General features: G+C 54.2%; 1 protein-coding gene across 3 annotated transcripts; it reads right to left on the bottom strand.

Annotated features, from left to right (window-relative positions):
• Positions 1-255: 255 nt before the first annotated feature.
• On the bottom strand, positions 256-27,854 carry SSH3 (slingshot protein phosphatase 3). Of its 3 annotated transcripts, none has more exons than XM_050956152.1 (14): positions 27,707-27,854; positions 24,576-24,613; positions 23,690-23,855; positions 21,809-21,927; positions 21,349-21,420; positions 19,828-19,893; positions 16,539-16,733; positions 16,105-16,198; positions 15,758-15,886; positions 15,357-15,403; positions 14,764-14,910; positions 3,224-3,427; positions 2,547-3,000; positions 256-1,427 (listed from the first exon to the last, which is right to left on the bottom strand). In XM_050956152.1, exons 1-14 carry the CDS (start codon positions 27,770-27,772, stop codon positions 867-869), a joined length of 2,358 nt encoding a protein of 785 aa, XP_050812109.1. In that variant the 5' UTR covers positions 27,773-27,854; the 3' UTR covers positions 256-866. The 3 variants fall into 3 exon arrangements, with proteins under 3 accessions (XP_050812109.1, XP_050812110.1, XP_050812111.1); XM_050956153.1 differs by having other exon boundaries at positions 3,224-3,424; XM_050956154.1 differs by lacking the exons at positions 24,576-24,613; positions 27,707-27,854 and adding an exon at positions 24,363-24,475.

Below are 27,854 nucleotides of genomic sequence, written 5' to 3'. Positions count from 1 at the left end.
CAACTGGCAGGGACAGGGGAACCACCAGTGCCCCCGATCTGTGGGGCATCAGGGATCATGGATCACAGAGCTGTTGAGCCAGCACCTTTCCCTAGTTCTCCCCTGGGTGGCTGGGTACCAGACCCCACCTCACAAGGCTTTGGTCTGAGTGATTGCTCCTTGCTTCCTGTCCCATCCTTAGGCAGTAGGGGGCACAGAAGCCCATGTCCCCCATGGGCAGGGGGACCCCAGGGAAGGGAGGAGCCCAGAGCCAACTGCAAAGTGAATTAACTCTTTATTTACAGGTAGAGTGAGGCTGGCACAGAGAGAGATGGCATGGTGTCTATGTGTGCAATGCTGGGGAAGGGGAGGAGGAGTTCACCCCCTCTCTCCTTAGTCACAGTGATGGGGTTGGCATCCTTTGACCCAACTGACTAAAGCAGTACTCAACTGAACAAAAGCAAAGGGCTAGTGGGGAGGGACAACAGAGGGCATCATGCCCCTCCATCCTCCCCAAGTAACACCTGCTCAGCTGCAGGGCAGGAGCCTCAAGGCAGCATGGGGCTGTGCAGTGTGAGGGGCGGACAGAGCAATCCCCACAGGAGCATGTTCCATCCTTCCTCCAGATCTGCAGGGGGAGAGGGGCGGATGCATACTTGGGGAAGGGGTTTTTCCCACCCTAGAGTCCATATCTTCCATTGGCCCCACCCCCAGCAGCACTCAGGCCCCGTCCCCCAAGGGTGATCTGCACTGATGCCCCCAGTATCAAATGCCCTGCCCCTAGACATTGGTACAGGGCAGCTGCTGGGCTCCAGCACAATCCGTGGCAGTATCCTGGGCTATGGGGGCAGAGCCACAGTCAGAGGCGGGGCTACGGGGGTGGAGTCTCATCCCGAGCCTGGCTCTAGGTCCACGCTGGCCTGCCGCACCATCCTCCTGGGTCGTGATGGGGGGAGGGTGCGTCCTCCAGGCTGGGACTCCTGTGATGGGGGTGGGGAGCTAGCAGGCTCCTCTCTGGGGGGTCTTTCCTGGCCAGCTGCCTCCAGCCGCTCCTCGAACTCTCTGGTGCGGCTGAGCACCAGGGCAGCATCCATGAGCTGGGCCACAGAGTAGCGGTGCTCCATGGCACGAGCCCGGCGTGCAGATGGGGCCCTGGGGCTGGGGCCGGGGCCCTCCACATGCTTCACAGCCTTGTGCACCTTGCCTGGCGCCGGGTGGTAGGAGATCTGCTTGCACGGCTGGGCATGGCTTCGGGGGACCTGGCGGCTACGCTGCTGGCCTCGTCGTTTGCCTGTCTTATCTGTTGGGGCCCATGGTGGGTGCTGCTTGGCCTTGAAGCCTGGCACTGATGCCCCTGGCTCCTCCTTGTCTTGTGGAGGTGATGGTGAGGCGGCAGGTTCCGGGGGGGGGCACTCCACAGGTGACTCGCGCTCTGAGGCAGCAAACACCTGCAGGAAGGAGGAGAGAAAATGATCAGAGAACAGGTTTGCTCAGGGCACTGATAGACTCAGGCTCTCTCTTTGCTGGGCCCCGATCCCTCCCCTTCTGCACCAAATGTGGGCCCCACCTCCAGCTGCATACAGGGCTGTCCTTACCCATAAACAGAGTACGCAGCTGCGGAGGGCACCAGGAAATTTGGGGCATAAAATTTCCTGGTGCCCTGTGCAGCTGCGTGCTGCCCCAGCCCCACCTCTTCTCACCCCTGCTCCACCCCAGCCCTGCCCCCACTGTATCCCCTCCCCAAAGCCCCCACCTCTGCTCCGCCTCTTCCTGCCTCAGCCCTGCCCCCTCCCCTGAGGACTCCAGAAGCAGTCGGGCTCCCTGCACTCACCGGTAAGTAGAGCGACCCAGCCCCAGCCACACCGCCAGCGAGTGCTGGGGGGTGGTTCCCCCCGACCAAAGGCACCGATTCTGTGGGTGCTCTGGGGCTGGAGCGCCCATGGAAAAAAATTGGTGGGTGCTCAGCACCCACCGGCAGCTCTCCGTGGCCCTGCCCCTCTGTGCCAACTCACTTCTGCCTCCTCCGCGAGCTTGCCGCCGCTTCCTGCTTCTCCTCCCTCCCAGCGCTTGTGCCACGACACAGCTGATTCGCGGGGCAGGGAGGGAAGGAGGAGGGGGAACACAGTACGCTGGGGGGAAGAGGCGAGGTTGAGGCGGGGATTTGAGGAAGGGATCCAATAGGGACAGGGAGGGGGCGGAGTTAGGGCGGGGACTTTGGGGATGTGGTTGGGAGGGGGCAGGGACGAGGTGGAGTTGGGGCAGGGAAAAGGGCAGGGCGGGGGGCAAAGGCACCTACCAGCGCCGAGAAAGTTGTCGCCTATGCCCCTGACTTCCTCTCCTGGCAACCAGGGGAGCAGAGCAGGCTGGGCTGGGTCACTCCACTTCCTGCAGGAAGTGGCCAGCTCCCACCCTCATGGAGGCCTGGGGCAGGGCCTCACACAGCCCCCCCACATAGGGCACCAAAATAGCTTGGAACGGCCCTGGCTGCATAGCACCTTCCCACACCCGTATCCCACGAGCTTGGGCTTCCTCCCTCCCCCATGATGCCCTCTGGCTGTGCCACTTACCTCCCCCTCGGCAGCATTCCCCAGCGGGGTGGGGGCATCAGGGCTGTCCATCTCGCTGATGCTCCTCATCACGGCATAGAGGTTGATGCGCCGGTCACGCGGTGTCCTGGGTGTGTCTGGCACCTGCAGCACGGCCAGGTGCCCCCGGACCTCCTCAGCCCCTGAGTCGTCTGAGCCCCCCAGCTCCTCTGCCTCCTGCACCCAGATCTGGGGCCCCTTGTCCCCTGCTGGGGCCTGGGCTGGCTCCTCGGGGGGCTCCCGCAGGGGCCGGAAGCAATACTGGGGCGTCGTGACTGGCTCCTCCTCCTGCCACCCTGGCTCCTCCTCTGAACTCAGTATCTCCTGGCACAGGCTCCCCTCACTTTCCGATTGATCACTGCCAGTGTCACTCCCGTTCACCGTGTCCTCCCATTGGCTGTCTCCTGCCTTCTGCTCCCACAGGCTGCTGTGCCGGCTGTGCAGAGACACACTGAGCTGAACATGAGGCACTGGGGTTGTCACAACCACCTCTGCAGGGGAAGGTGGGGCTGGGCAATGCAGGCTTCTCCCACACCTGGATGTCACAGTGCCCTGTTCTGGGAAAGGCAGGGCAGTCTCCTCCCCCTCCCTGATGTCACAAAACCCTTGCTGGGGGGCAAGGCTAGGCAATGAAAGCTTCTCCCCGTCCTTGCAGTTACCTGGCGTCCAAGATGCCCTGGTAGAACTCCAGCTGCCTCATGAAGCTGGGGTTGGGGTGCACGATGGGGCGCCGCTCCTGCACGTGCCGGTAGGCCCGCTCCAGCTCCCAACCGTACTCCTTCATGGCATAGGCAATCACCGTGGAGGCCGAACGGCTTACGCCCATCTTGCAGTGCACCAACACCCGCGAGTTCTGGGCCCTGCTGGGGGATACAGGCTGGTGAGGCAGGCACAAGGGGCTCAATGCACCTTCTTCACCTCCCCTTCCCCAGAAGGGAGCTCACAGCAGCGAGCCCAAGATCGCAGCACAGGCCAGCGCAAGTGACAACAGAGGCTGTGGTATAATCCAGGAAAGCTTAGTACCGGCCGAGATTCACCTACAGAGCAGTTGCTTTACTTTGGAAGTGGATAAATCCATTAGTAGTATCACTCTGACGTGTGAGTGCTGGGGAGAATTTATCTCCTGGTGTGGAAGCCTGCCCAAAAGCACATCCCTGGGGTGCGGTGACCTGGAGACTCTTTGGTGCCAACTGGCAGAGGGCATAAGTGGGCACAGGGTTTTACAGGTATCCCCTGGGTTTAACATCTACATAATAGTGCACCGAACGGAGGCACGTGAGGCTTCTACCAACAGCCAGTAATGTGCTGGTTGCTTTAATCACGGTGAGATGTGTGGATGTATCTACTGAACACTGCATTCTTAAGGCAGAATCATAGAATATTAGGGCTGGAAGAGACCTCAGGAGGTTATCTAGTCCAATCCCCTGCACAAAGCAGGACCAACACCAACTAAATCATCCCAGCCAGGTCTTTGTCAAGCTGGGCCTTAAAAACCTCTTAAGGATGGAGATTCCACCATCTTCGTAGGTAACCCATTTCAGTGCTTCATCACCCTCCTAGTGAAATAGTGTTTCCTAATATCCAACCTAGACCTCCCCCACTGCAACTCGAGACTATTGCTTCTTGTTCTGTCAGGTATGTAAGTTATGAAGGGAAGGAACAGGTTCTGTTCAGGCAGGAACAGCAAATGCTTCTCTCTCCATGGCTGACCATTGTGTCATGTGTGGCTTCCAATATAAATCAATCTGCATACAGAGCCACCAGCTAATCAAGACCATTAGGGAGACAAGAGCTCACAATGTCTACAGGAAGGAACACCCGGCAGGAGGGCGGCCAGGTTCTAAGATCAACAAATTAGTCTGGTATATGGGGAGAATGCAGAGAGACATCTATATTCCTTCACCTAGGGGACAAGCTGTGAGACAGCTTGTCTTATGGAGGGCGACAGCTGGCCTGGTTAATAGCTGGGAGAATGACTCTGGGTGAGCTAAGCCTCTTTGAGACAGAACAGTGTCTAAGCTCTAGAAGGCGGGTTATGATTTTGTTTAGAGGTAACCAGCTGCTTCCAGAGCTTCTAAGTACTTGCTGTTATTTCAGTCTCTTTTCTTTGATAAATAACCTTATCCTTGTTTTCCCTGTAAATGTATCACAATGCAGTGAGCTGAGATGTAAGTGAGAAGCTGAGGGGCATGGTCCCAAACGAACAATGGAGTGGTACATACGGCGAGCGTCCAGTGGAACAGGGGTTAGATGCTCCAGGAGGACACTCAGGGGTTGGAGCGTGCCTGTTGCTCATCTGCAGAGGGATAGTGGTGTCGGCGCAGGCTGAGAGGGGTATGATTGTGTTGCCAGTGGAGTCAGGGAGCTGATCTCTGGCAGGCACAGACAAGGCTCTTTCATGCTAAGGACAGGCAGTAGTTAGGTGCTGCACAATCCTGGGTACCACAGGGAAGCGTCCCGGGGACATCGGACACTATCTGTACCGGGGCTTTAGAACAGACAAACCAGCAATATAGGAGATATTCAGACCTGTTTGACCTGGATCCCTATGGCAACAAACTTTGCCCTGACAGCAAAAAAGCACAGGCCACCATTTGCAAGCTGACCCCCATGGACTACAACCAAAACGCACTGCCGCAGTAACACAGTGACACATTGCAACCCATAAACCCGCCCATGCAGCCACATGCCGAACAGAACAAGTCAAGCAGGAGACAGCAACGTCCACAATGAGCAGCTCCGATACTGGGAGCTGACACGGCCACAAAAATGCTGGAACATGGAGAGGCAGCTGGATTCTGGGAGATTGAATGAACTCTTAGCCCTGTCCCACCGCATCACCCCTTCTTCCTAAGCCTCCGTTCTTGCGCTACCTCTTCCCCCCAAGACCCCATCCCCTATCGTTCACCCTTACAGCCGGTAAAAACTGATGGGGCCATGCCCTCCTGGCCCCGTTTTCCAGCACATCTGCTTCAGGGAGGGAGCACAGAAGTGCCTGCTTGACTTCTTTGATTCCCGCATGGACGTACCCAGGCTGTGGAGACAGGCCTAAGTGGTCGCACTACTCAAACCACATAAAGACCTTAAACTCTGTAACATTACCATTCAATAGCCTTATTCTGCTTACCCTACAACAGGAGTGGGCAAACTATGGTCCACAGGCTGAATCCAGCCCACCAGCTGTTTTAAGCCAGCCCTCGAGCTCCTGCTGGGGAGCAGGGTCTGGGGCTTGCCCCGTTCTGGCTGAGGAGCAGGGTTGGGGGCTGCTCCATGTGGCTCCTGGAAGCAGCAGCATGGTCCCCCTCCAGCTCCTATGTGCTCCAATGGCCCCCTCCAGTGTTCCAATGGGAGCTGCAGGAGGGATTCCTGTGGATGGGTCAACGTGCAGAGCTGACTGGCAGCACCTCTGTGTAGGAGCCGGAGATAGGACATGCCGCTGCTTCCAGGAGCCACTTGAGGTAAGCACTGCCCAGAGCCTGCACTCCTGCCTTTCCCCATGCCCCAATCTCCTGCCCCAGCCCGGATCCCTCTCCCACCCTCCAATCCCCTTGATCCCTGCCCAGAGCACACTCCTGCACCCCAAACCCTTCATCCCCAGCCCCACCCCAGAGACCGCACCCCCAACCAGAGCCCTCACCCCCTCCCACACCCCAACCCCAATTTTGTGAGCATTCATGGCTCACCATACAATTTTGATTCCCAGACGTGGCCTTCAGGCCAAAAAATTTGCCCACTCTCACCCTACAGGCTATATGAACAGAGGCTAGCAGATGGAATAGCGATAGCAGTAGAAGGCCAGTTGACTGATGACAATGCCCAGGACCTCCCTGCCTGTGGCCAAGTTGTAAACCTAACTCAACACATCGAAGATGGCTTTGAAGCCTGTAAAATTACCGAAGTTGTGCTGTTGACCTGTCAGTTGCTTATAACCCTGTGAACTATCATGGGCTTCTACTGAAGTTGCAAGAGGGCCAAAGTCATCTCCCTGCTCAAAAAATGACCTTTTTTGTCGTGATGGATGGTCAGAAAAGTCGATGTCGTACTCAATGGAACGGCTTACCCCAAGGTTTCGTGGCATCACCCTTTCTGGTTTATGTCTACACAAATGACCAACTTGAATTCCCGATGTGTGAGGTTTCATTTAGGCAGATGATTTTTGCGTCACTACCCAATTGGAAAGATTGCAGGACATTCTAACTGGCTCCCTGAGTGTACTTGGAGAATACTATCACACATGGATCCTGAATGCCAGCCCTAGCAAGACACCAGCTTATGCCTTCCACCTGAAACACTGTCAGGCCAGGCACAGAATCACAGACTCATAGACTCATAAAATCATAGAATATCAGGATTGGAAGGGACCTCAGGAGGTCATCTAGTCCAACCCTCTGCTCAAAGCAGGACCAATTTCCAACTAAATCATCCCAGCCAGGGCTTTGTCAAGCCTGACCTTAAAAACCTCTAAGGAAGGAGATTCCACCACCTCCCTAGGTAACCCATTTCAGTGCTTCATCACTCTCTGAGATCCAGACTAACACGGCTACCCCTCTGATATCTGATCTCTGAGTGAAAAAGTTTTTCCTAATATCCAACCTAAACCTCCCCCACTGCAACTTGAGACCATTACTCCTTGTTCTGTTATCTACTACCACTGAGAACAGTCTAGATCCATCCTCTTTGGAACCCCCTTTCAGGTAGTTGAAAGCAGCTATCAAATCCCCCCTCATTCTTCTTTTCTGCAGACTAAACAATCCCAGTTCCCTCAGCCTCTCCTCATAAGTCATGTGCTCCAGCCCCCTAATCATTTTTGTTGCCCTCCGCTGGACTCTTTCCAATTTTTCCACACTCTTCTTGTAGTGTGGGGCCCAAAACTGGACTCTACTCCAGATGAGGCCTCATCAATGTCGAATAGAGGGGAATGATCACGTCCCTCAATCTGCTCGCAATGCCCCTCCTTATACAGCCCAAAATGCCGTTAGCCTTCTTGGCAACAAGGCCACACTGTTGACTCATATCTAGCTTCCCGTCCACTGTAACCCCAGGTCCTTTTCTGTAGAACTGCTTCCTAGCCATTCGGTCCCTAGTCTGTAACAGTGAATGGGATTCTTCCGTCCTAAGTGCAGGACTCTGGACTTGTCCTTGTTGAACCTCATCAGGTTTCTTTTGGCCCAGTCCTCTAATTTATATAGGTCCCTCTGTATCCTATCCCTACCCTCCAGTGTATCTACCACTCCTCCCAGTTTACTGTCATCTGCAAACTTGCTGAGAGTGCAGTCCACGCCATCCTCCATATCATTAATGAAGACATTGAACAAAACCGGTCCCAGGACCGACCCTTGGGGCACTCCGCTTGAAACCGGCTGCCAACTAGACATGGAGCTGTTGATCACTACTCGTTGAGCCTGATGATCTAGCCAGCTTTCTATCCATCTTATAGTCCATTCATCCAGCCCATACTTCTTTAACTTGCTGGTAAGAATACTGTGAGAGACCGTATCAAAAGCTTTGCTAAAGTCAAGGAATAACACATCCACTGCTTTCCCCTCATCCACAGACCCAGTTATCTCCTCATAGAAGGCAATTAGGTTAGTCAGGCATGACTTGCCCTTGGTAAATCCATGCTGACTGTTCCTGATCACTTTCTTCTCCTCTAAGTGCTTCAGAATTGATTCCTTGAGGACCTGCTCCATGATTTTTCCAGGGACTGAGGTGAGGCTGACTGGCCTGTAGTTCCCCAGATCCTCCTCCTTCCCTTTTTAAAAGATGGGCACTACAGTAGCCTTTTTCCAGTCATCCGGGACTTCCCCCATTCACCATGAGTTTTCAAAGATAATGGCTGTGAAAGCAGAATGAATTATATTGTAAGAATAGAAAGGATTAAAGAAATGTTGTCTGTACATTTAAGCAAAATTGTTGGAATGTTGCAATCCAGGTGTCAGGAATACAGACATTAACATAGAACAATTGCATAGTTTAAGGGCAATTGGTGAAGTATTAGCCTTAGATCGATAACAGTTAGTAAGGAAGTAGGATATGCATGCTGTGCCCCAGGTGAATTTTACTGTTTTGCTTTCTTTGTCTCTTTGTCTAAATTCCCGCTCTTTTATCTGTATAAATAAGACTGTTTGGGCCTTGCATGGCCACTCACATATTCTGAATGTTATTGGCAGAGCGCTGTGCTAATAAACAGAGTGGTCTGACAAATTGTGAGTCCTGATTCTAACTTTGACATGGCCAATGGCTCTGCAAACACATCCTCCAACTCCTTTAGCACCCTTGGATGCAGCGCATCCGACCCCATGGACTTATGCTCGCCCAGTTTTTCTAAATAGTCCCGAACCACTTCTTTCTCCACAGAGGGCTGGTCACCTTCTCCCCATACTGTGCTGCCCAGCGCAGCAGTCTGGGAGCTCACCTTGTTTGTGAAGACAGAGGCAAAAAAATCATTGAGTACATTATCTTTTTCCACAACCTTTGTCACTAGGTTGCCTCCCTCATTCAGTAAGGGGCCCACACTTTCCTTGACTTTCTTCTTGTTACTAACATACCTGAAGAAACCCTTCTTGTTATTCTTAGCATCTCTTGCTAGCTGCAACTCCAAGTGTGATTTGGCCTTCCTGATTTCACTCCTGCATGCCTGAGCAATATTTTTATACTCCTCTCTGGTCATTTGTCCAAGCTTCGACTTCTTGTAAGCTTCTTTTTTGTGTTTAAGATCAGCAAGGATTTCACTGTTAAGCCAAGCTCGTCGCCTGCCATATTTACTATTCTTCCTACACATCGGGATGTTTTTCTCCTGCAACCTCAATAAGGATTCTTTAAAATATAGCCAGCTCTCCTGGACTCCTTTCCCCCTCATGTTATTTTCCCAGGGGATCCTGCCCATCAGTTCCCTGAGGGAGTCAAAGTCTGCTTTTCTGAAGTCCAGAGTCTGTATTCTGCTGCTCTCATTTCTTCCTTGTGTGAGGATCCTGAACTCGACCATCTCATGGTCACTGCATCCCAGGTTCCCATCCATTTTTGCTTCCTCTACTAAATCTTCTTGATCTGCTGCTCACAGAGAAGAGCTCTGCCCCTAGTTGGTTCCTCCAGCACTTGCACCAGGAAATTGTCCCCTAAACTTTCCAAAAACTTCCTGGATTGTCGGTGCACCGCTGTATTGCTCTCCCAGCAGATATCAGGGTGATTAAAGTCTCCCATGAGAACCAGGGCCTGCGACCTAGTAACTTCTGCTAGTTGCCGGAAGAAAGCCTCGTCCACCTCATCCCCCTGGGCTGGTGATCTATAGCAGACTCCCACCACGACATCACCCTTATTGCTCACATTTCTAAACTTAATCCAGAGACTCTCAGGTTTTTCTGCAGTTTCATACAGGAGCTCTGAGCAATCATACTGCTCTCTTACATACAATGCAACTCCCTCACCTTTTCTGCCCTGCCTGTCCTTCCTGAACAGTTTATATCCATCCATGACAGTACTCCAGTCCTGTGAGTTATCCCACCAAGTCTCTTATTCCAATCACATCATAGTTCCTTGACTGTGCCAGGATGCCAGTTCTCCCTGCTTGTTTCCCATGCTTCTTGCATTTGGGTATAGGCACTTAAGATAACTCGCTGATTGTCTCGCTTTCTCCGTCTGAGACAGGAGTCCTCCCCTCTTGTACTCTCCTGCTCGTGCTTCCTCCCGGTATCCTATTTCCCCACTTACCTTTGGTCTCCTTCTAAGCGAAACTATTGTGGGCTGGTACAATCCTTGAGCTCTGTGAATATCCAGTGTACCTAAGGGTCACATTAGACAGAACACTGGCACTCAAAGAGCACACCGAGAAGCTGAAAAAGAAAGTGAACTGCAGGAATTGCGTACTTCAAAACCTAGGCTACATAAAGAGGGGAGCTGACCCTAAAACACACCAACTAACCCGTCTTGCCCTAGCTCCAGAGTCCTGTGCCCTGTATGGTCCAGCATGAGTTATGCACACAAAATTGTTACTGAACTCAATCAATCCCGCAGGATCATCACAGGCACTTTTAAACTGTAGCTATACTGCCTTGCAGGGACTGTGCCACCATCAGTGAGGTAGAAAGGAGAGACCAAAAGAGGTGCAGGATCCCAGACACCCACTGCATGGACACATTGCACCATCCAGGAGGCTAAAGTCTCAAAAGAGCTTTGTCTCTGAAAATCCCTTACCCCAAATACCTCTGCGACAAGCTCCAGAGTAACAAAGAAGCAGGAGAACTTGGAGAACCTGATTCCTTCAGAGCCACTCCGTCTGGGCACGACCTTGAATGAAAACTCTGCATTGTGGCTCCCCAGGGGCAGTGCAACACCTCCAAATTTGAACAGTCTCTTGGGGAACCCCCTTTGTGGTGCCAGGCGCCCAAGTGGTCTCCTTCTTCCTGCACAGGGCAGGCCACGTGGCCTCCTGGGCCTCTGTCATAAACAGATAGCTAAGGGTTAATGTCTCTTTCACCTGGAAAGGAGTAACCTGAAACACCTGACCAGAGGACCAATCAGGAAACAAGACTTTTTCAAATCTGGGTGGAGGGAAGTTTGTGTGCGAGTCCTTTGTTCTGGTTTTGTGCCTGTCTCTCTCTCGGCTATGAGAGGATTTCTGTCTCTTGCTTTCTAATCTTCTGTTTCCAAGTTGTAAGTACAAATATAGTAAGGCAGTAAGGTTTATATTGTTTTCTTTTGTATTTACATGTGTGTAGTTGCTGGAATGTTTTGAATTGTATTCTTTTTGAATAAGGCTGTTTATTCATATTTCTTTTAAGCAATTGACCCTGTATTTGTCACCTTAATACAGAGAGACCATTTTTATGTATTTTTTCTTTCTTTTTATATAAAGCTTTCTTTTAAGACCTCTTGGAGTTTTTCTTTAGTGGGGAACTCCAGGGAATTGAGTCTGCAGCTCACCAGGGAATTGCTGGGAGGAAAAAGTCAGGGGGAAATCTGTGTGCGTTAGATTTACTAGCCTGACTTTGTATTCCCTCTGGGTGAAGAGGGAAGTACTTGTGTTTCCAGGGCTGGAAACCTGGAGGGTGGTGTCCCTCTGTTTAGATTCACGGAGCTTGCTTCTGTGTATCTCTCCAGGAACCCAGGGAGGGAACACCTGGAGGGGGGAAGAGAAATGGTTTATTCCCCTTTATTGTGAGACTCAAGGGATTTGGGTCTTGGGGTCCCCAGGGAAGGTTTTTGGGGGGGACCAGAGTGCCCCAAAACACTCTAATTTTTTGGGTGGTGGCAGCTTTACCAGGTCCAAGCTGGTAACTAAGCTTGGAGGTTTTCATGCTAACCCCCATATTTTGGACGCTAAGGTCCAAATCTGGGATTAGGTTATGACATGGTGTGCAGTGGTGGAATAGATAGATAGAATCCAGAAGCCAGTAGGAATATTATATTTTTCTTTTCTCTGCTAGGGGCTTTTTAGCAGAGAGGGTTTGGTTTTAAAAGGAACCAGAGAGAATTTTTTTTTCTCTGCTCTCTCTGGCAGTTGTGGCTTGCATATTAAGCAAGGAACCATTAAGGAGCTATTAAGGGTCTTTTGTGACAATAGCACTCCCATTGAGAGTCATTACCAGCACAATACACATGCAAATAAAGTGGTTTTTCTGGTTTACTTTACATTGAAAAGATTAGCTAGAGGAAGAAAGGGAAAAAGGCACTGTTGCTAGGCAGACCCCAGGAGGCAACAGAGCCTGCAGTTCAGACAATAAACACCAGAGGGCACCCCAACACAAGAAAATAGGAACCATGACTTCCAAGGAAAAAAGGGAGCCAGAAGAACAAATCAAAGAAGTTGAACACAGGCGACAACTGGAAAAAAGACAAAAAGAGGTGGAGCTGAAAGAAAAGGAAGAAAACATCAAACTGGCAGCCTACAAAAGAGAACAAGCAGCCAAAGAGGCAGCCCACAAAAGGAAACTAGAAGAAGAAGAGGTGGCCCACAGAAGGAAACAAGAAGAAGAAGAGGCAGCCTACAGAAGACAGATAGAACTCCAGAGGGAGACCCACCGACAGGCCATGGAATTAGAAAAGGCTAAGCAACAGGCTCCAGCCAATCCTAACAACCCTTCACCAATTATGGTTCCACATCCCAGGAAATTTCCCACCTACAAGGCAGGTGATGACACTGAGGCCTTCTTGGAAAATTTTGAAAGAGCCTGTCTTGGGTACAGCATCCCTGAAAACCAGTACATGGTAGAATTGAGGTCACAGCTCAGTGGACCTTTAGCAGAGGTGGCAGCTGAAATGCCTAAGGAGAAAATGAACGACTATAAACTTTTTCAAACCAAGGCCAGATACAGAATGGGGATAACCCCGGATCATGCCCGTCGGCGTTTCAGAACCCAAAAGTGGAAACCAGATGTGTCATTTCCTAAACACGCCTACTACGTTGGGAAAAATTATGAGGCGTGGATATCAGGACACAATGTTAAATCCTTGGAAGAACTGCACCTCCTCATACAAATGGAGCAGTTCTTGGATGGTGTTCCTGAGGACATAACACGGTACATACAAGATGGAAAACCCAAAAATCTCGCCGAGGCGGGGGAGATTGGAGCCAGATGGATGGAAGTAGCAGAAAGCAAGAAAGCTACTGTCAAGGGGAACGAATACCCCAGAGGGCACACCGACCATAAACCCTACAACTGAGGACAGCCAAAGACCCCACATACAACCCAAGTAAAGCCACAGACGCCCTATTCTTCCACCTCACCAGTCTCCAGTAACTCACCTCAACCCAGTGACCCATCAGATGGAAGATGCTTTAAGTGTAATGAACTGGGACATATCAAGGCCAACTGCCCAAAGACCACCAACCGAGTGCAGTTCATTACACCACCATCACACCAAAGATCCCCAGGCCCAGATGCCTCTCAAATACCCTTGGAGCAAAGGGAAAATTTGAGAGTGGGTGGAAAGAAGGTTACTGCATGGAGAGACATGGGGGCACAAGTGTCAGCTACCCACCAATCCTTCGCTCCTGCCTTCCTGCTTTACACTGGGAGCTTTGTTCAGTGAGGCCAGCTGAGAGAGACTCCTGGTAGAGACTTGTCCCCTCTTCAGGGATTAATGCACCTCACCCAACATTTGCAGTGACACCAAACAGCGTGGGCAGAACAGTCAGGTTTCTTAGTCAGCTGCGACCCAGCCGAGGAAGGCCTTAGGTTGGCACAGAGAAGAGAAGGCTGAAACCTGATCTATTGTGGTCAGCCCAGATCCCAGCCAAGCTGTGGCGTCGCGTGAACTTCACTTTCAGGCTCGCTGTCTCTCTCTGACTTCTTTCCTTAGTCAGTTCCCAGGTGAGAGCTCCAAGCTTCTTCCAGCAGCCACCCACGCCCCTCCCCCACCTCCCAGTCCTTTGTTCTGGAGATGGGCTCTGCTCAGCTTCCCGCCTTGTCCTGGTGAGTGCGCTTTCCATTGTCTTCTCAGATGTTCTGCCAGTCTTGTTTAACAACTCATTCAGTCCGCTCTGACAGCTAGGCCATACCAACAAAAACACACACACACACCCCTATGTCTCAGCCTTCACTGACAGCAAACTTAGTACTTTTCCCCCCACACCAGGTCGCCATGCCAGGTATAAGGGAAACAGAGGCACACATAGGCTTGTAAAAATACTACAGAAAATTCCCACTCTGTTACACACAGATCTACTCTAAATCAAGTGAGAGCCGGGGTGGCAGAGACAGGTGACAATACGATCAAGTGGAAGCTGAGGAATGGCCCAGATGTGAATGTGGAGAGCCTAGGCAAACACCTCAGTGCTGCCCCCATCAACATCAGTCCTCCTGAGAAACTCTTTGAGATAAGACACACCCTCTGGTCATGGCTGTGGTTTTGGAGTGATAAGCTATGATGATTATCTCAGAGATGCCCTCCACGCTCCCTTTTCCAGTGCCCACAAGTGACCCAGGTTACATGTAATCCTGTCCACCCATGTCTTTGGACATGTCTCCCCGACACTCACTCCTTTTGTAATACACTCTGCAAGAGGCAGCTTATGTCGCCACCTAGAGGCTGTAGCCCACAGTGCAGCCACAGAGAGGACAAAGGACCAATTGCCACCTCCGGATCTCATTTAGCTCCAGTGACAGAGGCTGGGGTGTGTGGAGCTGATGGGGGACAAGAGGGGCGATTCGCTCAGTTATCAGCACATGCACAATTCCTTCGCCCCAAGCCTCCCACTTACCGGACAGCCGAGATGAAGTGATATGTCTCCTTCCAGTAGGGCAGCAGCTGGGAGGCCTCTTCGTCATAGAGCCGCACATTCAGGTAGGTGAAATGTGCCGGGAAGAAATTGTCTATTTCTCGGGTCACGTTGAGGATGTGGCTGATTCTGATACAGAGGAGGAGTCAGGGAGGTGCTTGGGGCTCCCCAGTACTATCACACCCCGAAACACCCTACTTCCAATGCCCATCCCAGCAGGTAGCCTTGGAGACAAGCTGCCCTGCCCCCACTAGGAGCACCAAGCAGGGTGGTGAGGCAGTGCAGGAGGCAGGATTCAAACTCAGCTCAGACAGCCCCTTGCAGCCTGGAGAACAATAGGCAGGCAAGGACAGGGTCACTCCAAGATGCTCATCCCCCAGCGCTTGGCCTCCCGTGTTTCAGTATGCACCCCGGTCAAGATGGCTGCAGGGACGACCCTGCCCTACAAGCAGCAGCAGACTCACTAATCTCTCTACACCATCTAGCCACTGCAGGGCGATGGAAAGTTGCCCTGGGTCAACACAGGCCAGGTGGGGAATCTTCCCCTGACCCTCCCCCAGGGCTGGAGCACACACCTGTTGCGCTGCAGCTCCTCCAGATTGGCTGCGTTCCACTCGGAGCCCTAGAGACAGGCAGAGAGGGGGACAGCAGGGTGAATGGACAAATGGGGAAATCCAGGGCAGCGACTGCAGCCGCTCCCTTAGCGCCGTCTCAAGGAAAGTCCTACCCCCAGGGAGTTAAGTCCAGCCCTGAGTAACTGCAAGAGTGCCCCCTGCTGGAGAGGATGGGACTGGAGTAGCTGGGAGTTCCCCCAACAACCAGTGCTTCTGCCCCACTTCCCACAGCGCCCCCTGCTGGGAGAGGCCAGAACTGGACTAGCTCTCCCCACAGCCTGCACTTCTGCTTCACTCCCTGCAGTGGCCCCTGCTGGAAGAGGCCAGGACAGAGCTTTCCCCAGCCCCTGGCAGCTGCTCACCAGGTACAGGTGCTCAAAGATCTTGGAGGGACGGTCCATTTGAGCCATGATGAGCAGCATCTCGTTATCAATGAACTCCTTGTACTCCTTCAGGCTGCAGCTAGTGCGGTGCTCCAGCTCTGTGCGGATCTGCAAGGGGAACGGACCATCAGAGGGAAGATCCCACTCTGGCCCCAGGAGGGGGAGGTGAGGTTGGCTGGTTACTCCCACTTCCCCCTAACCCATACATCCTGCCCCTTTTTCCCTCCTGTCCCCCTCAGCCAATCGCTTCCCAGGCCACCTTTACCCACAAATGCATGCCCATCCCCATCTTCCACCCCGACCTGCCTCCTCCTCATGCACCCCACCTCCTTGGAGGTGATGCTCTCCAGATCAGCCGTAGCCATCAGCTCACGCAGTTTGGCCCGGATCTTCCGCTCCATAAGTTCACGCTCCGTTGGCCTGGGGCACAGAGAAAGGTGGGGTGTCAAAGCCCACAGGGCTCCCAGATTCTGCCCTCAGACCCTGCCCCACTGTTAGGGTTTGGCTTAGATCTAACCAATTTGCAGGCTCTAGGGAGGATTCGAACCTGGTACTCAGCCAGTCAGCATCTAGCATTTGAGGCTCTTACAGGGAGCCCTGCCCCATCTAGATCTCCACCTGCTGCTGAGGTGGAGGCTGCCCCACAGGAAGAGATACATGCGTGGCTCGCTGAATGAAGCTGGTGGGGGAGCCCCCTGGCCTGCCACACTGTGCCGATCCTCCCCCAACCCCCTCCCAGCGCTCCCGGCCTGGTACTGACCGGTCAGAGAAGAGGGCAGGGGAGTCGGGCCGCACGGACTCCAGGTCAGACATGGCCAGCCACTCGTTGATGCAGCTCTGCTCTGAGGCTATGGCACGCTGGTACCACTCAGCCCAGCCCAGCGCACTGCCCCCAGGGAAGTGGTTGTTTTGGACGGCTTCATTGCACGCCTTGTGCAGCACCTGCAGCACTGACCTGGAGGAGGGGAGCAGATAGGCAGATTGACGTCAGATTGGAGACACAACAAGCATGAGGCACAGACCTCTGCCCACAGGGACTGGCGGGGGAAGGTGACTTCCCATATGGGACCCCACCCACTTCCCTGCTGCTTGGCTAGTGCCCGGGAGCAGGGCATCTGCACTACAACTACTTTACCATAACAGCCCGTGTGATAAATGAACGTTGGGGGGCGCGGGAGAGCTCCCTTTTGTGGACACCCAGCCAACCAGTTAGCTACAAAATCCCTGTTAGTAGTTATTCTCTACTTGCTTTACCTGTAAAGGGTTAATAAGCCCCCAGGTAAAAGGAAGGGAGTGGGCACCTGACCAAAAGGGCCAATGGGAGGGCTAGAACTTTTTAAAATTGGGAAAAATCTTCCCTTTGTCTGTCTGTTGTGGTTCTCTGGGAAAGAGCAGAGACACAGAGCAGCAATGCTGTACGCAGCTTTAATACCAGGTATGAAAAAGGATCAAATCATACCTCAACCCATACCTGGCATGGGGAAAAATTAGTGGGTGTTCTGCACACACCAGCAGCCAAGCTCCCTGCCCTGCCCCACCTCACCTCCTCCCCTGAGCAAGCTCTGGGAGGGAGAGGGGAAGAGGCAGGGAAGAGGTGGAGCTAGTGTGGGGATTTGGGGAAGGGGCAGGGAGGGGGCAGAGTTGGGGCAGGGACTTTGGGGAAGGGGTTGGAATGGGGAGGTGCCGGGGGCGGGGGGGTCGAGCACCCACTGGCACCATTAGAAGTCAGCCCCTATGCCTCAACCCTACTTATCTGAAACCCCAAATATGTAAGTAATCAGGGAATGCCTAGGAAGACACGATTAGGGTTATTTCTTTTATTTCTTCTTGGCTTGTGGAGTTCTCTGTGCTAAGCCCAGATGCTTTTGTTTGCTTGTAACCTTTAAGCTGAACCTTAAGACAGCTATCCTGATGCTTAATTTTTGTAATTGTTTCTTTTAAGGTTTAGCAAAAAGCCTAAATTCCAAATGTATTTCCTTTCTTTTTAGGTTTAATAAAGTTGACGTTTTTTAAGAACAGGACTGGATTTTTGTGTCCCTAAGAGGTTTGTGCATGTTGTTTAATTAGCTGGTAGCAACAGCTGATTTCCTTTGTTTTCTTTCTCAGCTCTTCCCCAGGGGGGGGGGTGTGTGACAGAGAGAGGGCTTGAGGGTATCCCACAGGAAGGAATTCCCAAGTGAGCCTTCCCTAGTCCCAAGGGGTTTTTTTGCAGTTGGGTGGCTACAGCATCTACCCATCCAAGGTCAGAGTGAAACTCTTTAACTGTTTGGAAGTTTAATACAAGCCTGGAGTGGCCAGTATTAATTTTTAGAATCCTTGCGGGCTCCTACCTTCTGTACTTGAAGTGCCAGAGTGGGGAATCAGCCTTGACAACCTATTCCATCGACTGCAGGGCTTTGGAGCAGGGATACACATAGGGGGGTGGGGGGAGGGAGGGAGGAGAGGTCCCCACAGCTGTCCCACAGCCTCCCATGGCCACTGCCCCTCCCCGCCAGGGCAATCCCCACAAATATCCCTCCACCTCCCATGGCCACTGTGACGTTGCAGTCTATATGGTTTTGTAAAAATAAGCTAATGAGTGAATATAATGCAACTGGAATATGCTTCATGCAAAAGGTCTCTTGTAAGGTATCATTACAAAGCTTATAATCTACTGAGTGTGGTCATCCTATTTGTATAAATGTACCTCTCTTGTATCTGATGACTGTTTTACCTGTAAGTCTTCCTGTATATGTGTGTGCTGGCAAGTGGGTAATGAAGTCTTGCAGTGACATGTGATCGTGTCACCTGAACTGGAATCCATCTCTAACCTGGTGTCTTTCCATTGAGAAGGAGGGGGTGGGAACCCAGAGAGGGACAAAGGATTCCCGCCTTATGCAAAAGATATATAAATGGGTGGAACAGAACAAGGGAAGGAGCCATCATGAAGAATCCCCTAGCTACCACCTGAGCTGAGACAAGAGCTGTACCGGGGAAAGAGTTGTGGCCAGGTCTGGAAGGTGTCCAGTCTGAGAAAAAAACTTACAGAAACATTTCTGAGGATGAGATTATCTGTATTCAGTTTGATTAGACATAGATTTGCGCATTTTATTTTATTTTGCTTGGTGACTGACTTACTTTGTTTTGTCTGCTACTACTTGGAACCACTTAAATCCTACTTTCTGTATTTAATAAAATCACTTTTTACTTATTAATTAACTCAGAGTATGTCATACCTGGGGAAGCAAACAACTATGCATCTCTCTCTATCAGTGTTATAGAGGGCAAACAATTTATGAGTTTACCCTGTATAAGCTTTATACAGGATAAAACGGATTTATTTGGGTTTAGACCCCATTGGGAGTTGGGCATCTGAGAGTTTAAAGATAGGAACACTTCTATGAGCTGCTTTCAGGTAAACCTGCAGCTTTGGGGCAAGTAATTGAGACCCTAGGTCTGTGTTGGAGCAGACGGGAGTGTCTGGCTCAGCAAGACAGGGTGCTGGAGTCCTGAGCTGGCAGGGAAAGCAGGGGTAGAAGTAGTCTGGGCACATCAGATGGCAGCCCCCAGGGGGGTTCTGTGATCCAACCTGTCACAGCCACCATAGCTCCACCCTACGGCAATGCCCTCAGATATCCCTCCTCCTCCCGTGGCCACCACACCGCCCCCACCCAGGGCAATTCCCACAGATATCCCACCACCTCCTGTGGCCACCGCACCTCCACCCCAGGGCAATCCCCATATATATCCCTCCACCTCCCGTGGCCACCATACCTCCCCCCAGGGCAATCCCCGTAGATATCCCTCCACCCCAGCAGCCATGACAGCTCCCTCAAAGGAAACCCCAGAGGTATCCCTCTATTTTCTGCAGCCATGACACCTCCTCCCTGGGGCAATCCCCACAGATATCCCCTGCTTTCCAAGTCTGATGGGGGGGGGAACAAATGGAAAGATCACAGTCCAGCCCAAATCCCATTTCTCCAACTCTGTCTCTAAACCCTTGTCCATTCCCCGCTCAATCCCACAGCTCCCACCAGCTGCACGTGACAGGCAGTATGGGGGTCACTCACCACATGGTCTGCACAGATATGGGTTTGAAGATGCGTGTCTGCCCCCAGGACGTCACACTGAAGCCCCTAGAGACACAGAGAGGAAGGCAGGGATTTCACAGGGGGGTTGGGCAGGGAGAAGGGGCTGGAGGCAGGAGGAGAGGAAGACATTCACCCTTAACACACAGAACTGGACTGAGCAGCTCTGTGAATGCTAGGTGCCAGCTAGGGTGACCAGACAGCAAATGTGAAAAATCTGGATGAGACTGGGGAGTAATAGGAGCCTATATAAGAAAAAGACCCAAAAATCGGAACTGTCCCTATAAAATCGGGACATCTGGTCACCCTAGTGCCAACTCAACAGCTCCCTGCAAGTCAGATCACATGCATGAGCAGAGGTAGGGCGGCTTTCAGCGTCTGGGATCTGAGAGTCAAGCTGGGCTTTCTCTGCTCCATACAGCAGCACCGCATCCCTGATCCACATGAGCCATTTGCAGGGGGAGGAGAGTGTCCTGCTATTCTCCCAATCTCCAGCCACAAACCAAGCCCTGTCCATTTAAGAAGCCCCTCCCCACATAGACTCTCAGCTTCTATTAGAAAAACTGATGTCTGGGCCTTGCAGTGCTTCATACAGCCACCACAGGTCGCAATGTGCACTAAAGAGCTCCAAATTGTGTGAGGACCCTGGTAAACAAAGGAGTCAAAGCTGGGACTCAAGCTGGAGGACAGAAGGCTGTAGCTTTTTCCTTTAATAAATGCCACCTGTTCAAGGAGGTCTGTGAGGCTAGTGGGTAGAGCACTAGCCTAGGACTGAAAACACCTGGGTTTCTACTTCCGGCTTGGCTACTGGCCTGCTAGGTGATCTTGGACAAGTCACTTCCCCACTCTGTGCCTCAGTTTCCTCATCTGTAAAAAGGTGCTAATGATCCTGACTTTCTTTGTATAGTGCTTTGAGATTACTGATGAAAAGCCCTAGATAGGAGCCAAATGTTGTTGTTATTACTCAGATCACCACATAGACATCTGTCTGAGTATGCAAGCAGATCAGAGCAACAACTGGGAGAGGTACGAATGTGTATCAATTTGTGATGTTGACTCTGAAACCTAAGGATGGTCCATTAAAGTCTCCTACATTAGGAAACATTTTGGTAAAATTTCTCATTGCTGACTGGGCTAGCAATGGCCAGTTAAGATGCAGCTGCCTCTGCAGAACACATGGGACCCTGAGCACCTTGCGTGGGACATGGCTGGTGGTGCTGCTGTGAAAGCTGGCATGTCTCTCAGAGCCCCACGACTCTGTTCGGAGAGAGGAGGGGAGCTGTGTGCCAGGCAGCAGTTCAGGCAATGAATCTAGAGCCTGTACTACCATCTCCATCCAGCAGAGGGCAGGACAGGCTGTTGCTGGGGGCACTGTGTGTGGCATGTGGGGGGTGAAACGCAGTCCGGATTGGACGCAAGGCAGAATTTCCCTCTCTCCCCCCGCACCATCCCCGCACAGGAGATCTCCCCATGGGGGCAGCACAGACGACTAAGGTCTCTTACCCATCACCGTCGAGGAAGACCTGGGTGTCGCTCCAGAGAGGCAGCACCATCCCCAGGGTGCATCTGGTCGACCTAGGGGCAGAGAGAGGGGTCAGAGCACACAGCATTTGTACGGGGGGGGTGAGAGTAGGGGTTCCCACTGGGGTGTGGGAGAGGTTCCAGACTTGGAACAAGGACCCCACAGACTCCAGCTCCCTGCTCATGTCCAGGGTTCTGCTCTTATGCTGGGGGGCAGCCCAAGGGCAGAGCAAAGAGTTTGGCCACTCTGGTTCTGAGAGCTCAGGGTTCAGGTAGCTCCTTCCATGGGTTGTGGGGCATGAACTCCCCACTCCTCAGTCCTACTCCCCACCACCCTAATTCCCCCCTCCTCTGTGCTCACCCTCCCCGCCTCACTCGCCAACGCAACCCTTGCATCCACCATCCCTCCCTGCTCCTCACTGCGCCCCCCCAATCTCCTCACCCCTCTTCAGGGAAGTCCACGCCCAGAAGCACTGTCTCGCTCTTGTCCTCCAGCTCCTCTGTTGACACGAGCAGCAGGTACCGGATCCGGTGGGGCCGGGTTGACTCCAGCCGCACAGCCTGGAGACAAAGCCAGAGGCAGACTGAGACCTGCCTCTCCATGTGACTTCCCGGTGCCCCTGCTTCTGTATCACAGCGCCCTCTGCTGGGGAAGGCAGGGCTAGGCAGTGTAGGCTCCACCCCCTCCTTGGTGTCCCATTGCCCCCTGCTGGGGAGGACAGGGCTCAGCAGTGCTTCTCCCCCTTCGCAATTTCCCAGCTCCCTCACTGGGGAGGGCAGCGTGGACAGGGCAGGCTCCTCCTTATCCCCAATTTCCCAGCATCTCCTGCTGGGGAGGGCAGGGCTGGGCAGTGCAGGCTCCTCCCCAATTTCCTAGCATCCCCTGCTGGAGAGGGAGGGGTTGGGCAGTGGTTTCCCAACTCAGATGTTAAGAGATGAACCCTTGGTCTCTATTCTGCTCTGGTGTGGTCAGTGCGCAACTGGGGCTCAGCAATCCACACACAGCTCTCAGGGATGGGGGGGCCCCTGGGGGCACAGGCAGCGTGACTCAGCCTTGCAAGCAAGGGAAGCTCTGAGCAACCCTGGGAAGCTCCCTGCAGAGTCCCCTGGGCTGGACTGTGCAGCTGACTCTGGCTGCCAGCCTAGGAGGCGAGAGCAAGAGCCCTGCAGCCATAAATGGGGAACTGGCTGCTCAGAAATGAGATTCCACAGGCAGGGATCCCCTCCCCCAACAAACTCCACGCTGCACACAGACAGCACCCCATCTGCCCCTGCCCAGCCCCACCCTCCCCAGCAAGGGGCACTGTGACACCAGGGGGGAGGAACCTGCACTGCCCAGCCCTGCCCTCTCCAACCTGGCATGACATCCTGTACCCTGCCAGTGGGTGGAACAGCCTACGTGCTAGAGTGGTTAACAATTCTCCAATAAGGCTGGGCCAGTGCCAGGGATGGGGGGAGGGACCAGGCCTGGGATCGTAAACAATGAATAATGCTCATGCAATGGATGGACTGCAACCCTGAGCCAGTCTGCCTGGGAGGGTGTCTGTGCATGCAGGGCTGTGGGGAGTGGGATGGAGGGGAGGGGGCGCTGCAGGAACTGGGCCAGTGCAATCAGGATGGGGAGGGGCAGCTGCAGCAGGGAGTGGGGAGAAGGGAAGGAGTAGGGCAGTGAGTAACAGGGCTCAGGAGAGGGGCAGTAAGAGTGCAGGAAGACACAGGCATGGGAGGTGCAGTCTGCCCCTTCCCCTCCTCACCTACAGTATATATCCTGTTGTTGCTTCCCCCTTGAGCACCAAGATCAAACCTGCTAGGCTGTTCCAAGCTGTGCTCACCCACCCCATCCAGGGCACTGGCTGGGGACCTAGGCCTTGTGAATGGAGGCGCCAGGTTGAGGTGAGGTGGGAGCAATGCATTGTGGGTACACCGAGATAGCTGCTCCAGCAGCACTGGAGTCTGGGGGGCTGGATCAGCTTATTGGGCTAATCTGGGGTAGGGGGTGATAGTGGGGCGATGCTGGACTAGAGGGTCCCATAGAGCTGATCTGGGGCGGGGAGGGAGGGGGAGATGATGGACTAGATGGACCCATGGGGCTGATCTGGGTAGGAGGATGCTGGACTGGATGGACCCATGAGGCTGATATGGGGCAGGCTGGCAGGGAGGGAGGTGAAGGGAAGGGTTGATCCTGAGCTGGATGAATCCAGCGGTTTGATGACCTGATGCGGCAACTGTCCGCATCACTCATCTCCGCTCCCGTCCCACTGTTTCCGCCCCCTGATCTGTTCTCTCCTGGGAGCTACCTCAGGCCAGCTCTGCCCTATCTCACCAGGCGGATGGCATCCTCTTGCCGCAGCAGCCCCATCATCAGCTGCAGGTGCTGCTCCTGCTGGCTTTGCATTTGGTCCGGAGAGGGCGGGGCTTCTTGCACCGTCTCCAGCTTCTCCTCTTCCGGCAAGAGTAAGGCAGCCCCTTTGACCATGACGAAGCTGTGGCTGGGTGGAGAGGGGGGAGAGGACATAGATATGAGACAGAGGAACATCCTGCACCTACAAGGGAAGCTGGCCCTGGGGGAGGGGAGGGACCCACTCTGTCAAATTTGAGCACGCCAGCTTCCACTGAGAAAAAGAACTGAGTCGCTAACCCTTAGGGTTGTGAAGGCAACCTCCCAGACGTGAGGCATCTGCCTGAGTCTGTGGGCAGGCGGCTCCTGCGCCTCAGCAGCTGCTCAGAGCTTTGACACTAACCAGCCCCTGGACAATTTCAGAGCAGGTGATTACACGCACACAGGGGGCAGAGGTAAAACTATCCAGGGGCAGGTTAGTTTCACCCTGGGGCTCTGAGCAGATGCAAAGGCTTGGGTGATTCATGGGGGCAGGATTCAAAAGTCAGCAGGGTGGAGAGGGATTGATAGGAGCACCCTCCCCCTCAGCAGCCCAGATGCTTAGGGGGCTAATATGGGGCAGAGTCCCTTCTCCTATCCAGCAGCTATAGGGCAGGACCTTCAAATGCAAGAGGGAGGGCCCAGCATGGGAATCTCAGCACCGCTTCCTCCTTCCAAACAGCAGTGTGCACAGTCATTGCTCCTCCCTGGTGGGACCACACTGCTTGCCTCCCATCTCTCGCTAGTGACTGCGTAGCAGGTGGAGGGGGTCTGGGGTTGGGAACCTGCTTCCCTTTGGCTGTGGGGGGAGGTTATGGAAGTGTCACCTCACCGTCGCTGCAGCTGGCTCCTCCTGGAAACCTCTTCATCCTGCAAAAGAACCACAGACAGATAGATCAGCCCCAGGCTGGGCACAGAACTTGCTCCCCTGCAGGGGGTGGGCATGTAGGCCATGACCCCATGGCACCCAGCTAGGGCCAGAGATGAGGATGTACCATCCCCCAAGCTCCAGCACAGGCAGGGCAGGTCCAGAGCAAGGAACAAGGATAAGGCAGCTCCTCTGGCCCTGTGGGATGTGAGCGGCACCTCAGGAGCCCCAGGAACAAGTTGGCACTGCAGGGCCCTGGGGAAATTCCTGAGCGGCAGTGCTGGGCAGCAGCTAGTGCCTGCAGATGTCTGAATAGGAGCTGGCCCACTGATCACCCTGCCAGGAGCCCAGTGGTGCCAAAGGGGTCTCACATTCTGCCAGCAGAGCTCTCAGTTCCGAGATGGTGACCTTGTATTGTGTCACCCTTAGTGCCCCAGACCTAAAAACAAGAATCTGGAGTCAGGGGAGGATCACAGTCCCCATATCTCATTCTTGAATACTTTCCTTTAAACAACCAGAGAAATTCCCCACCAAACACGTTTGTTAAGGATGTAAACAGAACAGCAGCATTGCCAGGCACCCGCGTGCGCTGGGAGTCTGGAACAGTGGCCTGGTTCTTCCACCCTTACTGGCCATTTCTCCCTGGGGAGGGCGGGGGTGTTTCAAGCCCCCCATGAGAGCAACAGAGCAAGGGGGACCAGGGATGCCTGGAAAGCCAATGAGGAAGGGCTCCTGGGAGCATGTAGGTGGGGAAGGGGCAGCCAGGAGGAGGAACTGCGGACAAAACAGAGATAGCAGCCTTAGCAGCGGGGAGCAGACAGGAGAGGAGAACCCTGCCCTCAGTGAAGCGCCCCCTTGTGTCCAAGAAGTATCCTGCAGGAGGATTCCTGCTCAGCTTTGGCAGCCTGCAGGGGTCACCTGACCCCTGCCCCTCCCAGGAGCATGCACAGAGAGCTGAACAGACAGCAGGAGAGTGTGCCTGATGTGACAGAGGAGCCAGGCTTGGTAGCAGGGTCAGGAACTCCTGCACCCTGGGCCCTCTACTCCAATGGTGCCTGAAACTACTGTGGATCCCTGCAGCCTGCAAGGCACTCGCTCAAGGTCACAGTTGCTGGTACAGGAAGCTGGAGTTTCATGATGTTGGCTGGGGTTTGCCACCCACTGTCAGGCTGCAACGGGGAAATGGCCGCATTCGGGGCAGGCATCACCCCGACGCCTCCCGCCTATTTAGAGCATTGACTGGGCCATGAGCCCTTTCGGGCACCATCCATGGACTCAGCCTAGGTATCAGGACCTTTTTGTTCCCTCCTGGGAGCCAGAACGGGGCTCGCAGCCCAGTGACAATTTCCTCTGACATTTTTTAGTGTGGAAAATAATATTAACAGCATCCCGGCCCTTCCTGAGCGGCAGCTCCCAGCAGAGCGCGTGCAACCAGACACGACGCTCATAAGCCTACGCAGCCAGGAGACTGCTGTACACAGGGAAACAGAGTGTGAATCCTGGCGCTAGTGCCCCTGGTCATGGATCCTGCTTCAGGGGGGTGGGGGGTAGGGTGACCAGATGTCCCAATTTTATAGGGACAGTCCTGATTTTTGGGTCTTTTTCTTATACAGGCTTCTATTACCCCCCACCCCCTACCCAGATTTTTCACATTTGCTGTCTGGTCACCTGGGGGGGGGGGGGGGGAGTATGAATCCTAGTGCTAGTGCCTGGGGTGTGCATCCCACTGGAGGGTGACTCCTAGTGCTAATGCATGGGGTGTGGATCCCGCTGGGGGAAGGCTGGGGGGTGAGTGCTAGTGCCCGGGACATGGATCCTGCTGGGGGGAGGGGTCTGGAAGGTGAATCCTAGCACTAGTGCCTGGGGTGTGGATCCCGCTGTAGGGACACTGGGGGGGTGAACCCAGGCGCTGGGGCCCCACATCCCACTGCACTCAGCGTGACTTTGCAGACTGCAAGACGATAACTGAAGGGGAAGCAGCCTCCTAAGGAAGTGTCCGTTTGTGAAACTTAATGACAAGTCAGTACCGGTGGCCAATAAACCACAGGGTAGCGCAGGCTGCGCAAACGGAATTAGAGCCAGCCACAGACACTGGGCACCCATGTGTAATGGCAGCCCTCTTGATGTGCACTACAGCACCCCCTGCTGGAAGAGGCTGGGGTTGGAGTAGCCGGGAGCTCCCTCCTCACCAGTGCTCCCATCCCTCACCCTGCAGTGAGAGGCTGGGGCTGGGGCAGCCGGGCACACCCCCACAGCCAGTGCTCCCACCCTGCTCCCTGCAGCACCCGCTGCTGGGAGAGGCTGGGGCTTGATTAGCTGGGAGCTCCCCTCAGAGCCAGTGCCCCCACCCCACTCACCATAGTGCCCCCTGCTGGGAGAGGCTGGGGCGGGACTAGCTGGGAGCTCCATCCTCGCCAGTGCTCCCACCATGCTCCCTGCAGCACCCCCTGCAGCGAGAGGCTGGGGCTGGGGCAGCAAGGCACACCCCCACAGCCAGTGCTCCCACCCTGCTCCATGCAGCGCCCCCTGCTGGGAGAGACTGGGGTTTGACTAGCTGGGAGCTCCCCTCAGAGCCAGTGCCCCCACCCCGCTCACCATAGCGCCCCCCTGCTGGGAGAGGCTGGGGCGGGACTAGCTGGGAGCTCCATCCTCGCCAGTGCTCCCACCATGCTCCCTGCAGCGCCCCCTGCTGGGAGAGGCTGGGGCTGGAGCAGCTGGGCACACCCCCACAGCCAGTGCTCCCACCCTGCTCCCTGCAGCGCCCCCTGCTGGGAGAGGCTGGGGCTGGAGCAGCTGGGCACACCTCCACCGCCAGCGCTGCAGGGCACTAATCACTCCACAAGCTTCGTCCCCCCAGCCATGGAGCTCGGTAGGGAGCAGAGACAGCCCCAAAGCCGACGCAGGAACTAGCGCCGAGGCACGGAGAGGACGGAAAGGGAGGAGGGGGAGCCCAGCTGGGACAGGGGCTGGCCCGGGTGTGGGTCAGGGAAAGGGGAGCCCGGCTCGGGGAGTCCAGCTGGGGCCGGGCAGGGGTCCCGGCTGGGGCTGGAATGGGGCCGGGCAGAGGCCCCGGCTGGAGCGGGACAGGCACTCACCTTGCGGCCGGTGGGGGAGCCGTGGCCGCTACTGACTGGGGACCTGCGGACGGTGACCAGCGCCATGCGCCCCCTGGCCCCACCTGTCACAAACTTCGGGCGCCCCCGGCCGTCCGCCGCTGCCGCCTGGACCAGGAAGAGCCGGGAG

Source organism: Gopherus flavomarginatus, chromosome 5 (assembly GCF_025201925.1).
Source record: "Gopherus flavomarginatus isolate rGopFla2 chromosome 5, rGopFla2.mat.asm, whole genome shotgun sequence".
Classification (NCBI taxonomy): Eukaryota; Metazoa; Chordata; order Testudines; family Testudinidae; genus Gopherus; species Gopherus flavomarginatus.
This window is presented reverse-complemented; position numbering and strand designations above follow the sequence as displayed.